Source organism: Empidonax traillii, unplaced genomic scaffold, assembly GCF_003031625.1.
Source record: "Empidonax traillii isolate 1590-97213 ecotype Southwest subspecies unplaced genomic scaffold, ASM303162v1 scaffold784:size441917, whole genome shotgun sequence".
Lineage (NCBI taxonomy): Eukaryota > Metazoa > Chordata > Aves > Passeriformes > Tyrannidae > Empidonax > Empidonax traillii.
The window spans coordinates 333,485-351,410 of record NW_020955977.1 but is presented as its reverse complement, the minus strand read 5'-3'; the positions used below and the strand labels follow the sequence as shown (position 1 = coordinate 351,410).

Sequence of the window (17,926 nt, the reverse complement as noted above, 5' to 3'; positions counted from 1 at the left end):
GGAGGGGAAGCGCCATCCTAGGAAAGGGGGAGGCCGGCTTTTTTTTTTTTTTTTTTTTTTTTCTTATCCCCCCCATCCCTTTCCCCGGCTGCCTGGATGGGGCACGGAGAGCCGCAGGGGCGAGTCGAGCTGCGGAAACGCTGGGGGTGGCACGGGCTGGGGGTGTGACCGAGGTTGGGCTGGGGTCGGGAGTGGGAGCGCCGGCGGGGCCCTCGTCAGTCCCTTTCTCGCAGCCATTATCCATGGGTCGAGGCGGCGGCACCTCCTCCTCCCGTTGCTCAGATATCGTGGGGGAGGGAAGGAGCTGGAGGGCGGCCTGTCATCCATCACCCGCAAAACGCCAGTGGGAAAAGGGAAAAGCGGATAAAACAAAGGGGTGATTCTGCTCCCAGCCCCTTAATACGGGCCGCCGTCCCGGCTGACCCGTTCTGTGGCATCCTCAAAGTTCCATAGGAAAACCGAGCGTTGAAGGCGGTTGTGTGCAAGGGTGAGAGTTGCCTTTAGGGCAGATAAAATGGAATCGGGCGTTCTCCTCGTCTGGGAGACGCGGGGCGAGAACGAAGCCCTTGTGCGTTCTTAATCTACGAGAGATGAGTCAACCGCGGCCCTAAGAGCTCCAGGTCTGCTTGTGTAAGGGTTGTCAATTAAAAATCAACCGAGTTCTTCTTAGCAGCGAGTAGGGAGAGAAGAAAGGAATGAATCTTGGCTGGGCGCTCAGGATTGATTGGCCCGTGCCACGGTTAGTCCAGCGGGCAGCTTCCAGCAGTGCACGCAGGGACGGTGCAGCTCGCGGCCATGAGCGGCTGCAGCGCCGAGGTATGGATGCATCCGTGTCCTTTGTGTGCAGGGGAAAAAAGCCCTCTGCAGTTGTTGCAGCAGAATTCCTTCCACTGTTGCATTCGGTTCTCTTTCCTGTAACAAAAGTTGGCTCCAGATCACCAGGCAGTAAGTTTGAATGCGTTTTAAAATTGCCATCTCCTCCACGTAGGACAGCGCCATGTTTCGATATTCTTAGTTCTGAAAACTGTACCTTAGTATATATATATATATTTTTTTTTTACAGGTTTTAATAAAATAATAAAAAAAATTGCTGTGGAGGAAATATATACAGGGCATACAGAGTTAAACTTGGCATCAGTGCCTTGATTTTTTTTTTTTGAACCTCTAGGAAAAGATCTTGAATGAGTCAGCGGTCTGAGATGAGAGTTGTGATGGATGGCACTCCCTGGTACAGTGAGGCATTACATGTACTTTGAGATAGATGTTTAATATCAGAATTAATTTGATTCTTTTAGAGGATAAGTGTTGCTTCTTCGCAAGGATTTCTTTTGGCGTGTTTCTGTGGGATTTGGAGAGCTTAGGTTATCGATATTTAATATAAATATCATCTGGCCAGTAAATATATATTGCGGAAAGGAGACAAATCAGTAAGATTTTCAGTAGAGACAACCTACAGCAGTATTTGAAGTAATATCTAAGCTCCTATCTTAATGATTCTGAAGGGCTTAGAAACTGAAATGTTACTGAAATTGAGCATTTATCTCCTGAGAAAATCAGAGGTGCAGTAATCTGTGTGAAAAGGTGATTCTGTACAGACAAGGATGTATTTTATGTAAGCCATTTGTATAATATAACGAAGAGGGAAGGACAGTAAATCAAAATGCCTCTTACAGTGCTCGAAGCATTTATAAATTGTGTATGTTTACATGGGTTTAGCTTAAAAACTCTGTTTATGTTACAGGAAAAAAAAAAATCTTTTGAACCAGACTGGTAAAAATGTGTTTGTAATCAGCTTACTTAGTTTTTACCTTCAGTTGAATTTAGGGGTATTACCACGTTGTCTGTATTTCATTTCAACCATCAGTGAGCAAACCAGAGCTTATAATTTTAAAAGGGACAGTTGAAAGATTTTGTGGGAGTCATCTCATCTAACTTTGTAAATGTATGTCTGACCTAATAGTTTGTAGTTTTCTTGATAGTCATTTGGAAGAAACAGATGACTTATTCTAGAGCTCTGATTTAGGGTGAGGCAAAGTGTGCTACAGAAATATGTATTGCTTTCCAGTGACTGCAAACTCAGTTTGTGACCATGTAAGCATTAAGATGTCTACATTAGGGTTAGATAAATCTTGCTCTGTGTGAAAAGAATTCCAGTCCGACTTGAAATGTGTTCCCAACTGAGTCACCGGTTTGAGTTGGGAAATTTTTTAACAATAGCCAGAATTCGGTTGACTTCACTTATGGTTTTCTCAATCTGTTACTGTAATGCTTAGAGTTCTAGCACTTAAAAAATGTCTGTCTGAATTTTGTTTAAGAAAAAGTAAGGGTCATATGAAATCAGAGCTCTGGATATAAAACCTGATGCTTACACTTTTAAATTCACCTTTAAGTTCAACATTTATCTTCTGTCTGCTATTCTGTCCTGGTAGTGTTTAATTTCAGCTAGTGGAAACTATATCAACACCAGGATTTCTTACCACATCGTTCATTATTTCAAAAAAGAATTATCTGGAAGTAGAATACAGATTGATTGAGGGGTGTGCTAAGAACTGAGTCAGATGAGAAAACAGCTGTCTGTATAGAGTGGTCATAGACAAATAATCAGTATGTCTGTTTGAGAGAGGGTAGGCTTATTCAAGATGAAATTTATCTCTCACAAGAGTGTTTTAATATTTTGTGGTTATTTGAACAGCTGTTAGGTCACTTCCAGTTTGTTGGTGAATTTGGCAGCCAAACTGCAATTGTGGCTTTACAGTCTATCCTTTCTGTGGAATTGTGCTTACTGGCTTGGGCATACTCTTGAGTATGTTTGCTAGTTTTTGAATACCATTGTTTGCACGTAGAATTGTGTTCACTATAAGCAGTGCAGAACATAGCTGCCTGGCATAAAACGGGTTTAGTTTTGAAAGAGTGGCTCCTCTAAGAATTTTTTAACTGCTTGAATAGTACAGGTGAGTTTTAGTTTCATGTAAGTTCTACCTATAAATGAGACTGTTCTGTATAATCAGAATAACTGCAGTTGGATCTGGGTGCCTGTGAATAATGCATTACACTTGTTGGGTTTCCTCTGAAGTCGAAATGCTGCTGTTGAAAGCTGTTAAATGAATTTTAGAGGGTGAAAGGAGAAAGCAGTGGCAGTACTATTTTTCTGTTTTCTGCTGGATGTTTTGGAACCCTTGTTTTCAGTTTTACGTTGATGAAAGATTATGTTTGGGAGTGGGGAAAAAAAAGGAAAAACTACACTAGCATTTTTTAAATTCAGAGGCAAGTCAATTGTTAAAAGCCTGCATGTCTGGATATTCCTGAGGTTGAAGCTGCAGTGGCAAATACAGTCCAAAGAAACGGGGTGGGGGGTGGAAGGGAGAGATAATGTTGACCTTTGGGATTTAAATCTCCTAATTCCTGGTACATAGTAGCTGTGAAGACAGACTGAGATCAGTAGCTTTTTTTTCCACACTCCATCCAAAATCAGAGTTTAACCTGCAAGTAGAACTTTATACGAAAATGTTGTAGTTAAAAGCTGTTCATGAAATCACTTAAAAATCCACAGACTTTTGCATGTGCAGTTTTTCTTCCATCTGAAACATACATCTGCCTTAACACTTCCCCAGCAACTAACTAATGTTGCAAACCAAAAATTGCAGTGGGTGGAGCTTTTGAGAACAGGCCTTCAACTCAGGTCACTGGTTGAAATCCAAGCAGAGATAATGTCAAAAGTTTGACGGAATGTGGAAACTATTGAATTTATGCAGTACTTAGTAATGAGTATACCTAATTGGTATTTACTGCTCTAAGGGCAGTTATATGGTAAATGTCCCGAGTTACAGATTGCAAAGGGAGTTGGTTGTAAGAGTCCCTCTCTCAGGAGAGACTCTTTACAAACAGAAGGTAGGTGAATTTGCCTTTAATGTATCCCTTTTTTTTTTTCCAAGAATAGTCTGGAAAAAATTGGTATAGTTGACACACATTTTCAAAGTTAATGCCAGAAAATTACTTTGCCCTTTGAATAGGAAGAACTGTTAGTCTTCCCTATAAGCTGTCCTCCTATGACCTTTGAGTTGCCCTCTTGAGAAAGTTGAACTACTTCTTTCTCAAACTTGGTCAGGCAGTGGCCAAGTACAGGTTTGGCTTTTAAATGAACAGATCTAAGGGCTTTGGAATGTGACACAGTAGTGCTGCATCTCTTTCTGCTTAATTTCTGTTTTGTTAACATTTATCCACATGTGTATTTATTGCTAAATTATCTTGGTGAGATGCCAGATTTCTCATTGTGCTCCAGTATTGCAGAAATCATTAGGATTTTAAAAAACAAAACATTCCCACCCCTTCGAAAAAGTCACGTAATGGCTGCATGTGGACTTGATAATTTACTTTATATGAGAAATTTCTGTATAGATGCCTGTGGTGACTATAAATATTAAATATCCTTGGTTGTAGGTGTCATAAAACGTTGAAGCAGTTTTTTGTTTCAGTGGCAAGTCTGATGAATGCAATGTGACAATTTTTTATGTGAAGGGAAAGATCTAATTGCTATGCCTAATACATTTTGCATTGCTTGATTTATTTTTCATTCCTCAACCCCTTGATCAGGAGAACTGGGATTTCCTGAAGTAACACATTTGCAGAATAAGCTTATGCATATGTGAGCATCCAGCTTGTTGTGGGAGAACCAGAACCTTTGGCAGCCTGAAACCTTAAGGAACTGGATCTCGTGAGGGGGCCTGTACTGTGCCCCGGAGTCCATTGTGAGCTGCTCCTGTCTGTCCGGTAGCTATAGCAGTGGCTGTAAATTGTCACTGTGTACACGTTATCAGTGTTCTCTTGGGCTTACAGCATGCTCCTCTGAGGTGAGCATGGTTTCCAAAAGAATACATTCTGTTACTGGAGTCTTAACAGACCATGCCTAATTAAGAAACATCAGTGGAGTAAAGTGGTCACATCAGTGTGACCAAAGCAAGAGAGTAAGAGGACTAGCTGGGTTGAAATGCCTGTCTGTACCTGTGAGCTCCCTGGTTAAATAGATAAAGTGAGTGTTACCTATTGCTCTGCTGCAGTGTTGCCCTTAAGGGAAGCTGGCATCTTAAAACTGACATTCTATGTCAGTAGTGTGGTGGGGAGACCAAAACTAGGCTTGTGGTAGCATCACCTTCATGTTGAATAACAGTGAAGGCCTAATGGAAATGTTACCCATTACTTTGAACTAGGGATGGTGGAGCAGATTTGCTTAAACGGTAGCTGAAATCCCTAAAGATGCATGCTGTTGACATCAGGATAGCATTTGATTAATATTTAGAAGAAATCTCAGGCACGGTTCAAGTTTGAATGCGTATGTAGAATACTGACAATGCAAACTGAAACCTGAGCTTAAGGTTCCATTTCAGGCCAGGAAAACTGCTACTCTGATTTCAACCTATTGAGTCACCTTCCTGTGTGTTTTGCTGAATTTTCCTTCAGCTAAATGAGAGAAGCCAGGAACTGAGATGAGAGATTGCTAGTTTAAAAATCAAGCCAAAAGAAAAAAAAACCCTTCAGGGGAACAATCAGCACCTACACAGTTGATAAGCAGTTATTAAAATGGAGAAAATAATTGTTTGCCTTGTTACCTTTTCACATTGAACTGCTGTTTCCTTTGTACATAATTTCTAGATAATTACAGGTCAGGATGAAGTAAGTAGATGACAGAATTTTGGAAAAGATTGACTTGACTTTTTATCATGAAGTAAAGGAAGTTAGAAGACTACATCACTGCTTGGAAATTAATATTTGGCTTTGTAATCTATTAATGTGACAGATCATATTTCAGATGTCAGACTTGGACTCTGATTTGCCGATGTTACGTTTCATCCTGTCTTCATTAGGAAATCTTCCTTCACTGAGTTGCATCTTAAGTTCTGAAAGAAAATTGGTGTGAAAGCTGTCCTTCTTAATGCAGTTTTTCGTGAACTGTTGTACTCAGCTTTATGCTGTCAGTACACAGCTCCAGATAAAAAAAGTGTCCATGCATTTCATTGTATTGAGGTATATTTGACTGAATCCCTGGTGCTTTCTGTGGTTACCGTGAGACATTAGCATTTTTGGTTTATCATTCTTTATCTTAGTCTTGAACCTGAAGGAGGAGAAGAAGGGGGTATAAAACAGATTCTTGTGTAGCTGGCACAGATTCGTAGTCATCTTGAATTTTAAGTGTTTTTTATGAAGTACTAATTCACTTCAGTGCATTAGCATTGTGGCTTTTTCTTACTGCTACCCCAGATTCAGCAAGTCTCATTTTCACTTATAGCACCTCTGCCTCGTCTTCCCTCCTAAATAGCTCTGTGCCTTCAGAGGCATCTCTAACCCAGTGGGAAACGCTGAGTACAGGGGATAAAGTGAAATTAAAAAGAAACTGGGGATGGGCCACAGTGATGTATGTTTGATCATATTAAATGTATTCGTTCCTTTTGTCATCTCAGATGAAATCACTGCGTGACCTACAACGCTTGATTTGAACTTTAACCTATAAGATGGATGACAGTAGTTAAAAAACCTAACAAGTTGTAATATCCAAGTTCTCACTTCAGTTTTATAGTCCTAGAGAAGCTCACGTAGACTAGATTTTCTTTAATGAGTGTACTTTAAGATTCTAGGTTTTTATATAAAATAATGTGTTAATTAAGTGCATGTCATTGTTGTAAAGAACAATTTGGGCCTCTACGTGTAGGAACACATAAAAAAACCCCGTCCTGTGTTTGACACCAGTTAAATGCACATTTTAATTCAGTTGTCAACTGCAGAGGGAATAGTCAGAGATAATTGGAAGTAAGAGAGGTTAAGAAACTGAACTTAAAAAAGGCAGGAAGATTTTCTGGAAGCAAAACTAGGTTGGATCTGTTAACTCTAGCCTTTGTTTAACTGGGCCAGAGTTTTAAAGGTCTTTCCAGTTAGATGTCTGCTATATTGGTATTGTCTGGTTTGCACTGCTTAATATTTCATGGCTTCTCTCAGGTGCTGACATGCTATAAAAATGTTTTCCACATATTTTTGTGGATTTATGAGTCAGAACTGTAAATGATAGAAGTAACTTACTGCGTTTAAACAACTTTTCCTACTGTACTAGATTATTTTAATTTGGCATTCAGATTTTCATTTAAAATATGTCATAAATATTTGTAATCTTACATTTCAGTTCACAGTGAAGCTCTTTTCTTTAAAGACAAAGATTTTATGCCATTGTAAGTTAATAAAAATGTCTGCCTCAGTCTTTGCTGGTGCAAAAATGTGCCTGCTTTATTTGAAGCATTCCTGGTCTGATCACTTATGTGAGAAGTTATTGAAAGTTTGGTGCTGTGTTAAACTTGTGTTTCTTGACTGTTAATCTCCATTTTATAAATCAGGAAGGCATGAGATGAGTCATTCTCACAGTCACCTTGCCTACTATCAGGAAGGTACTGAGTGCATCTTGTAATCTGTGTACTGAGGAACATTGCCCTAAATCTCCTAAATTGGTCTGAATAGAGGAATATCGTTCACCAGACAAGGTTATGTACGTGCCAAACAGTGTCAGCCAGGCCTGAATGTTTCAGGCTTTTTTCTCCTGTTGCTGTTTGTGATATAGTCAGTGTCATGTTTATTCAGTAGTCCCTCCCTCTATCGCATTATGCTTAGCTCTATACCTTTACCTGAAGCCATAGTTAGCAAACTGTCAGAGTGATTTTGTCAGGACAGGGATCTCCCAGTGTATCTGTCAGTGGTGTTTTTTGAGGTTTTTGATTTTTGAAGCTAGATTTGAAGGTGGCAAATTAAAAAGTGTTGCCAAATTAGAAGATGATACTGCTGTAATATAAGAGACTTCTTTGTCCAGAATTGAATATAATTTGGAATAGAATAATGTGTCTTTGGTGCACAAATCTTCGTATTCTATCCTAGTTGTTACATTTTTCCCAAAGTCAGTACCTAAATTCTTTGCTGCCTCTCTCTATTTCCCTACCTCCCACCTCGTTGCTTTTACTCCTTCTATTCTGGCTGGTATTTTAATATTTTCTCTAAAGTATTGCCTGTTAAATTTCCAGGGTTGTTAGAACTGGAGGAAACCTGGCTGGTGATTGTTGATTTAACTCTTGCTGTTTTCTTAGTTGACCAGAGTCTGTTTACTTTTTTTGTCCTTCATAATGTTGGTGGTTAATGTGGTTTGAGAATGTTTCTGCGAAAAGATAACACAAAGGAGAACTGTAGAGAAGATTTTTATTCAAGTTGTTACACCTGAAATTTGGCTGGTATTTTTCATGTGGGATTTGGAAAGTTATTCCCAAAACGCAGTAGTTGTAGGGAAGGATGGGCATGGTCTGTTACATTTTTCACTTAATGCAAATACAGTGTGAATGTGTGCAGTCATGTTTCTTACAGTGTAGACATGCTTTAGGACAGATGTGGTCTTACGAGCTAGTTTGGTTCTCTCTCAATATTATGTAATATCACTTTAGCTAGAACAGCACTTGATTTTGAGGAGTATTGTTTTACCACCACAATGTCATTGAGAAAAAATGTTGCAGGGCCATTCTCTGACTGATGTGTGTGTCTGCACCTCACAAACTCTAGATGGGGTTCTGTTTAATTTTGGAAGCCTGCGTCCATCTTGGTTTAACACAATTTATATTTCTGTGCCATTCTGCAGTATATGTATCTTGTTCTACAAAAAGCATGAATCCTCCAGACCCCCCCTCCCTGCCAAGTACTTTCCCCCCAACACTTTCTTAGTTTCCAGTTTTCCTTCTGTGCTTCCTTATTATGTCTTCTGTATTTGCTGCGTCTTTGAGCCAAGTTCTTGACCTCATCTTAAGGAGCTGAAAATTGTTCAACTGCAGGCATTGGACTGAAAAGGTATAAAGGCTTTAATCAATGGACAAAATCCAAGAAACTCCTTTGCTGAAAATGCTGGTATTCCTGTTGACTGGAAACAATTTTCTTCCTCTTTGTAAATCGGAAGCTTCTAAACTGACTTGAAGAATTGAAGAACCACACCAGTGTTTAAACATCTGAGCTAAGAATTGTTGAACATTTGCTTCTGCTTGGTCTGTTAGAGGCTTCAGCCACTGACTGAATAAGCTGGTAGCTGAAGTTACTTGCTTCACATGGTTGCTTACTAGAAAATGATCAGATATGGAACCTCAGTAGTGTAGGGATTACAGAAGTGAAAATTAGTTGAGAAGTTTTCGTGGTATTGTACTGGCAAAATGTTGAACAGAAGTAGGAAGGTTCTGAGCTTTGATATGATCACATGGATTTGTATGTATCTGAGTTTTAGAAAGCTGTCTTTGCCAAAAAGTTTAGAAGTCTCAGGAAAAGCCAATCCTGTAGGGATTTGTGGGTTTTTATTTGTTTGTTTGTGCTGGGTTTTTGTTTGGTTTGGGTTTTGTTTCGTTTTGTTGGTTTGGTTTGGTTTCTGTTGGGATTTTTTTTGTTTGGCTGGGTTTTTTGTTTGGTTTGTGGGGTTTTGTTTGGTTGTTTTTTTTTTTTTAATGCGTTTGAGCATTTAAAACTAAGAATTCTCATAGAGAGAGTTTTTAGAAGCATCTTTATGGAAAAGGCTCCTTAAAAAATAGAAACTTACTTTTTAAAAAATTTCTTTAATATTTTACATTGCTAGAGGATATGCAGTTAGGCCACTAATGCAGGTGAGAACCATTTGGTACATGAAATTTCAGAGAGAAGGTACACAGGATTGGTAGTTCCATTGCAGGGATTGTTTTTTCCCTTGTCATTCTGTAGTGGAGATGAGGTTATTAGAATAATTATCTGTATTTCTTTTTAGTGTAATCAAATGCTGAACTACATGTTGCCATGCTCTTTTAAAAGAGACTATTGATCCATCCATTATGCTTATTTAGATAGATCTGAGGCTGTCAGGATTGTTGTGGAAGGCTTTTGTGTTTTGCCTGTCAGTTTTCAATTCTTTGATATTTTAAGCAGTAGGTGTTCTTTGCATGTTGTCTAAATTGTGTTTTCTTATTCTTCACTGTGCTGCCTGTAGGCCACTCAGCCTACAGAGTGGAATAGTATTTCATGTGGATGTTTTATTCTAGAGTCTCCTGTTACTGTTAATTGTATGAGTGATAAATGCTGTGTGGGTGAGAAAAATGGTTGCAAATTAAATGTATGAAGGGAAGATGATTAATACCAGTATAAGTTTTATAGCCTAATTTTTGTCCCTGTGTATTGTATAGTTGATAGCTCCTAAATTTTAGGATGCTGGTCATTTTTGTTAGCAGAACTCTGGCACCAATACTTGACCTTAACTAACAATGTTTTTGCTAGTTATTCTCCTGGTTAAAAGGTCTGGGTTAACATTTCTTTTAAGTAGTTTAATTGTATATATCTTAAAAAAAACATAGTGGTTTTTGCAGGCCATCTTGTAAGAGTCTGTCTACCTTTTGTCATCTGTGATGTGCCTACAGCATTTTGGTGTTTGAGTGAAAATCAAGCAAAATGGTGACATGTAATTGTTTTAGGCTTTTTTTCTTTTTTTTTTTTTTTTAGAACAAATTCTGTACAACATAAAACAGGAGTACAAACGCATGCAGAAGAGAAGACATTTAGAAAATACTTTCCAGCAGACAGATCCTTGTTGTTCTACTGATGCACAGCCACATGCATTTCTACTTACTGGACCAGCTTTGCCAGGTACCCAGAAAATTCCATGTAATTCTGTGTGGTTTTAGACTCTGCGTAAATAATTTTACCTAGTTACCTGGTGGTTTATGACACATTTTCACCAGTTACTGCTGCCTTTTTTTGTTAATACTAGATGGTAGCTCCTCATTTTCAGAATTAGTAGGATGTAAACTGGCATTTGTTTTCAAGAGACTGTCCTGCATACCCTGTCCCTGATATTATAATAGGCTTTTGCAAAGCAGCTGTCATTGCACTAATACAGCATACTGTGATACTGTACTGTAGTTTTTATATAAAATAGAAGCTTAAGTTTTTACTGCCATATAAATGGTGTTCATAGTGTTTGTGTAACACTCTTCATGTTTTGGTAGTTGTGCTTGTTATCCACTGCAGATGTGTTCCTTTTGAGCATCCAGTTCTACTTTAATAGTAATTAGGAGGTTCAAGTAGCAGAGAAAGATTTCTCCACATATTTTGTAAAGTTCCTTTAGTGTAAAAGATGTGAAAAAAACTGATTATAAAAATGGTTCTGATTAACTTGTAAATTGTTGTGCCCAAATATTTAATCTTAGGTACTTCATCTGCAGCATCATCACCATTGAAAAAAGAACAGCCCCTGTTTACTCTCAGACAAGTTGGAATGATCTGTGAACGTTTGCTGAAAGAACGTGAAGAGAAAATTCGTGAAGAGTATGAAGAAATTTTGACCACAAAACTTGCAGGTATCTTACAGTTCAGAATAGTGTCTTAGAGTGAGTTTGAAAGCTTAAAACTTTTTCTTATTTTTGTGATACAATGTTTTGGTTTTTTTTTTTCCCTGACCTCTCTTATTAAGGACTGGGGTTACATGCAGAACAGAAAAAATGATGTTTACTTCTTTTTTTTTTCTTCTGTGCTGCTTTGGATAGAAACTATGACTCCCGGGTATTACTAATCAGTGAAAACAGTGGTTTTATTTCAGTTAGAACTGTCTCTTGCTATGGTGTTTGAATTGATCATTTCCTCCTCATTTTTTTTTTCCCAGAAAGACTTTGTATTCTACTGCCCTGAGAGCTCTTTGTGAAGAACTTGTTGTGTTTTGGGGTTTTTTTCCCTGCTTGGGAACTGACTTCTTTTTTCTGGAATTTGGCAAGATGACAGTACCTAAGATTTCCTTTTCTCTTCCCAGTATTAACATTACACTTCTGCCAGCAGTGTTTGATATCTGCCTGAGAGTCAGTTTAACTGCATTTCTGATGTGTTGAATTGCTGTATTTCACACCATTCAGCTGAAATTTTTGGCACTTGATGCCAGCTTATCTTTCCAAAAGGATCACGTTAATGTCAGCATTGTAATTATGACCTTTCTTCAGTTTTTGAAGTCCTCTACTTCTAAGGCTCTTGCTGGCATTTGAGCACCTAAATTCTGGTGCGTTCACAGTAGGCACCTTCACAGTATGATCTGGTGTCTAATTTAATATTTAGTGTGATTATAATGAGCATCTGAGTGGACTGTTCAGCAGCAGACTTGTGTTTGAATACCTACAGCTGTTCTGCTTCCCACCTGAAAACACTTTAGAAATAAAGTTTGTTGATCCCTTCAGGCATGTGAATAAAACCTTCTATAGGCATGCCTGTGCAGAAAGTCACCAGACCTGTGTCAGGCTTGTGGGTTGCCTGTGAGAGTATTGTGTTTGCACTGAGGTTCAGTTCGTGTTCTGTTCTTGCTGATCTGTCATTTCTGCGTAAGAAATTCTTATAGTTTTAAGTCCTTTGTAAATCTACATCTATTTACAACTCTAACTATAGAGTCCTGAATACTTCTGTTGCTTTGAGCCCAATGTTCCATTTCTGTGTTTTACTTTTTAACCTGCTTCAAATGATGAATTAGGACTGCAGAACTTTTTTCTCCTAATTTGTGTTTGTTAGGAATTGGGTTAGTTCTTGTATTCTCTCAAATGTATTTCATTTAGCAGCGATCATAACCATTTGAAGGCCAGATAGATTTTCATTGGTTCCAGATGCTTTCAGAGTACAAACTTGTAGTTCTTTACAAGCAGGAAACCCTCCTGTCAAGATCCCTGTATGTGCTCTATCTTTCAGTCCCAAAGGGAGCATTGTCAGTTTTGTTTTTGGGAAGGGAGGGGATTGAATTCCATCTGGGGAGTTGTGGTTTAGTAAGGTGAGTTGGGTTTACTTCTTTGTACGATGGTGCTTACCAAGAGCAGTTAGGATGATTACATTACTGCATCTCATATACAAGGCCAATAATACATTTTCAGCATTATGTGGGAATTTAGAGACTGCCAAAAGAATTTAGAAATTCCTCACATAGAAGGCCAGTTGTAGTTGTCTGCTGACAGAATGATTATATGCTTTTCTAAACTTGGTGCAGTAACGAGATTCTCATTCTTAGTGAAGTCAGTGGAAATTAACTGGAAATTCCATAATAAATCTCAGTTGAATAGCTTCTTTCAAGTGACTTAACTGAATGTGTACGTTCAGATACTTTCCTTATTCCTTTCACAGTTGTCTTGTAGGTAGTTAGCCAGGTACTGCCTATTCTTTTCTTTTCCCATGTTCTTTGTGAGCCGAGTTGCTTTTCATGCAGAATGAGCATTTGGTAAATGGAAAACTCAGATCACTGTAATGCTCTGATTTCCCTTCCTGCCTCTGTTACCTGAAACTGCTGTGTTAGCATGAACTTGGGTTTGCAAGGGGCTAAGTGAAAGACTGACTAGAAAGGTTTTCTATAATCTGTGAAAAACAGCCTTTCATATTGAAGGTCGAGGCAAAGACTGTAGTAATAATATTCGTATACATTGCATTTAGCCAGCTTTTGACTTAGAATGTATATGATACAGGATGACATTGATGTAAGTATCTTTACCAGTGTTCACTTAAATTTTCAAATTGTTCACTGTAGGTTGCTGTTACCTTTGGATTGCTTAACTTCTGAATCTGCCATAGGAAAGGGGCTTTTTAGTAACTGGATTTTTTAAAATTTGCAAAGCCATAGTTTCAAACAAAGATGATGTTTACAAAGCAGCTGTGCATGTTGACATACAGCTTTAAAGAAGGAAGTTTGCAAGCTCATTTTTGGCCTTTAACACATACTTTCAGGAAAAGTTCTAGTTGCTCTTATTTTTTGAAATGGCTTCTGGGCAACAGATCCTTCAGCCTGCTCTTTGTGATACTTTGTTGTTTGGCTACAGTCCTTGCTTGCATGGCTGCCGAAAAGCAGTTGGTCGGAACTGCAGTGAAACAGGTCCTGCTTGTGGGCAGAGGGGAACTGGCTGCTGTGACTCTGGGCCCCCTTGGTCAGGGATGAATGTCCTTAGATCTTTGGGTCCAGTCCGTACTTTGGGCTGCTGCTGCACTACTTGCTGATTACTGATACCCTGTTTACTTCAAAGGTGAAGCTCATCCCTTCAAGAGGATGGGAACTTTAATGGGGCAAACCTGTGGGACTAGGAACCACCACAAATCTAACTGCATTTTTGGTTGAAGATTGCCTTCTTTGACCTTGCCCTTTTCTCAGAACACCCCACATTGCTGCACATGTATTTTTCCACAAGGGAGGAAGGGGAATGGAGAGGAGCGGCATCTGGTAGATATTACTCTCCTTGTTCAATTTCCTAATTCTGAAAGGTGATATCCTGCTGATGAGTGCAATATTAAAACTGAATAAAATACTGCAAATGTATTTGTATGTATGTGTGTATAGAAAGAACAACCTTTGTGGGAAATAACAGTGCTTAGTTCAAAGCCAGATTAGTACATTTCATATGTAAATTTCATTTCAGACGGCACAGTAGCTGTTTTCATGCAGTCCACAGTCAACTGTGTCTCCTATAGTAGCTACTTTTGTGATCGCAATTACTTGGTTTTAGTCACTTAGCATTTCATCCTTTTAGTTTCTCGTTTGCTTTTGATTTTTCTGGTGGTCACCAAAAAAGAATTTCTAACTCTGTAGCAAATCCCTTCCCTGCGCTTCTGTGTTTCCATTTCATTGAATTAATTTTCTTACATCTGGTAGTGATAGGAGGAGAGAAATTGTTTCCAAACCTAACACTGACCTTAATGCCATGTTCACTGTAACTACTCTGCCCCCATTATGGATCTGTGAAATGGGCACACTTCATTAGTTCAAAATACAGTGTGTGACACTTAGTAGGAGTTATGTATATTAAGGTCTTTGTTTATGTGCAGCATAATTCTTTTTGAGCATATTGCTGTCCTTCTCATTACAGAACTTTGTAAGGGGAAGTCTTTTAATTAAGGGGACGTGCTGCATTGTTGTTCTGGGGGATAAAAAGGAAATGACAGTGATGAACTGTGTAATGTCACTTAAAACTACTAGTAGTGGGTGTGTGTATATAACTTTGTATGACTTCTGTGTATAAAAATTAGCCCTGAGTATTTTTCAGCTTGAGTTAACTTAATACACTTCTAATGCTTCATCCTTGCAGAACAATATGACGCATTTGTGAAGTTCACGCATGACCAGATCATGCGACGATATGGAGAACAGCCTGCCAGTTGTGAGTATCTGTTTCTTCTGGTCCCTGTAGCAGCATTGAATTACCAAATGTTCAATAATTTAAATGGCTGTTGTTTGTTGTTAAGCTTCAGCTAGGCCCTAAGGTAAAATACTTGAAATGGATAATATGGAAGACTGAGGTTGAAAGGGGGGTGTGAGAGAAAATGTAGCTCGTGTTTAAAACATGTAGAACTGTCTCCCGTAGCTTGCTGGGTTTTGATACTGCCATAGGAGGTGTGTGATAGAGCTGGCATTTGCTACCTCTGTTGTTAACTTTTGTTTTTTCTCTTTCCAGATGTTTCATGAATCACACTCTCTGCATATGTGGGCTGCCCTATACACCCTGTTTTATTGTTGCAAGCTGTCCCAGTAAAGACTTGCAGCAATGCCATATTTTTTCCCCCTGTGAACACAGGTTATTTCAAGCTTTTGTCAGTGGCAACCACTCTTATGCAGCAACTGGTTTTGGAGTGCTCCCTGATGTCAGTACCACCTGGATGTGGACCTTTGCTACCTGTAATAATACCAGTGGCCTCATTTGCTGTATCATTACGATTTGGCTTCTTATGTTAATAAGTTTGAAAAAGTAAAGGATTAAAGCTGGTGTTCTAGAAGTTGCCCTTCACTGGTTGTGTAAATAAAAATGTAGAATGACACTTCTGACTGAAGTTAGTGTGGTTTTCATAACTGTGCACTACAACAAAGCTGTAATCACAGTTAAGTTAGAATGTAATCCCAGGACAATTTTAAGCAAATAGCCCACAGTACTGCCTGTGAAATAGTGAAGGAGGGCATTTCTGTATTCCATGACTTTTTTGGGGGTTAAGAATGGGTTTATATGATTTCTCATTTTTGTAGTTTTTATTTATTCTATCAGTCTTTAACAAATGTTTATTGCTGCAATTTTTCAGTGTATCATTGTTTTACTGCCCTTGTAGTACTGGAATTTAGTTGGAAGAATAAAACATTTACTTCTAATCTGGTTTTTTTAATATGCAGGTGGAACTTTTGCTGTGTATGAATAAACTTAAATCTGAGTGTTTAAATGAAAACTTTATTTTCTAGCAATAGTGGGTGGGTCAGTTTTAGATCAGGAGAAGGAGGTGGATGAAAATCTCAGGTCATTCTTCAGAGGCAAAGGAATCTTCCTTAGATTGGCTGTATTGTTTCTTCTTGTGGAAGCATGTTTGGTACAGAACTGACAAGAAACTGTTGATGTAACTTGCTGCAGATGACTCAAACAGCTGCATTTGCCTTCCTTCAGATTTAAATGACACATCAAAGGAAATCTGTTCATAAGATAGAGTGGGCGCATGCTCTGCAAGCTGGAGCTGTGTAGGTATTGCAAGAGCTGAAGGTGTGTAATCTCTGTGCAGGGCTGGGGAGTTGGTTGTTGGACGCATTCAGCTGTTTGCAGACTGCTCTGTCGGTGCTGGCTGCTGCACTCTGGGCAGTGCTGAGTCTCAATGTGAATTGCTGCAAAGTTCCTACGTGGCAAATCTGGATCTGTGTGCTGTGGGGTAGAAGTATTGCTACCAAAGGACTTGAGCTACCTGCTTTGGGGACTTTAAAGCAGTTTCAGAGTAATGCTTTGATTTATAAACTGCTGTCTTCTCTAACTTTTTGTCAGCTTCTTGTTAAGTGGAAGTTTGCTCTGGCATAGATCTCTGTCCCATTTCAAATTAACAGAGGGGTTTTAGTTGAAATGTAATTGCAACTTCAGCTGGTAGAAAGACTCAGTAATTGATTCATGCTGATGCTTATGGTATCAGAGAAGCCATGGTGGTAAGCTCTAGTTCTTGGTGAACTTTTTCACTTAGTGAGATTGCAGGTTCAAAATCGGGCATATTGCCACAGTATCAGAGTATTTTCTGACATCCCTCTTTCCTGAGACCTCTTACCTAAATATTTGGATAATTTCTACTTTTTTTTCCCACAATGTCAGAAATGAGAAATGTCTGCTGCACTCTCCTCTCTGGTCTTCTGTCACTGAAGATAAAAACAAAACTGTCAAGGGCTATAATTTCTCTTGTCTGCCTTGAAGTCTTCAGTCCCCCTCCTCTTTCCTACTCACTTTTTGACCTCCTTTTATTATTAAGTTGCCCAGGCCAGGAAAACCACTCCTTCTAGGTGGACCACCGTGCAAATGCCAGCATCCTGATCATCTCCTGTATCTCCTGTGTTAGCACCCAGGAACTCCTGTGCTATTCCAAGTTGATGCATAATAAGCAGTCTTCTGGCACATTAAATACTCTGCCACCATGGGTGCTCATGCATCACAGCTGTGGTATGTCTAATTTGTGCCTGTTTTGAAAAAGAGGTTGCATTCTTCAAAAACTTTAATTTTTTAACCTGCTGCTTGTTCTGTCTGTCTTGGACTTTAAACTGGCTCCTTTTGCTGATCTCTGTGCCAGTATCTGATTTGATGAATTACACATGAAAGGCTTGTTCTAACAAGTGACATATTCTTCAGTAGGAAAATAGTTGGCAGCTTGATGACTGTTGAAAAAAATAGGAAAATTGGGGTGCTGTGAGGAGCAGGCTGGTGCTTGAAAATAAACCTGCTTTGGAGAGCATTTTCAAAGGCTTTTGATTCAAGTAAAAATGGGTACAATTCAATAACTACTCAGTTCTAGGCACTGCCCTTTGCGGTCGCCACATTTAGAATATTTTTGCAATTTCTATGTAACTGTAGTCTATCCAAAAGCCAGGCAAGCTGAGGACAGTTAATTGCAATTTAACAGAGTGAAACCAAAG

General features: G+C 38.9%; 1 protein-coding gene across 1 annotated transcript in view; it reads left to right on the top strand.

Moving 5' to 3' along the window:
• AKIRIN2 (akirin 2) overlaps window positions 1-16,147 on the top strand; it is a 16,885-nt gene extending 738 nt beyond the window's left edge. Inside the window, exons 2-5 of the mRNA XM_027901423.1 lie at window positions 10,513-10,656; window positions 11,220-11,369; window positions 15,099-15,170; window positions 15,465-16,147. Of these exons, the coding sequence (XP_027757224.1) occupies window positions 10,513-10,656; window positions 11,220-11,369; window positions 15,099-15,170; window positions 15,465-15,475 (377 nt within the window). The 3' untranslated portion in view covers window positions 15,476-16,147. The remainder of the gene's footprint in view (window positions 1-10,512; window positions 10,657-11,219; window positions 11,370-15,098; window positions 15,171-15,464) is intronic.
• Window positions 16,148-17,926: the final 1,779 nt, after the last annotated feature.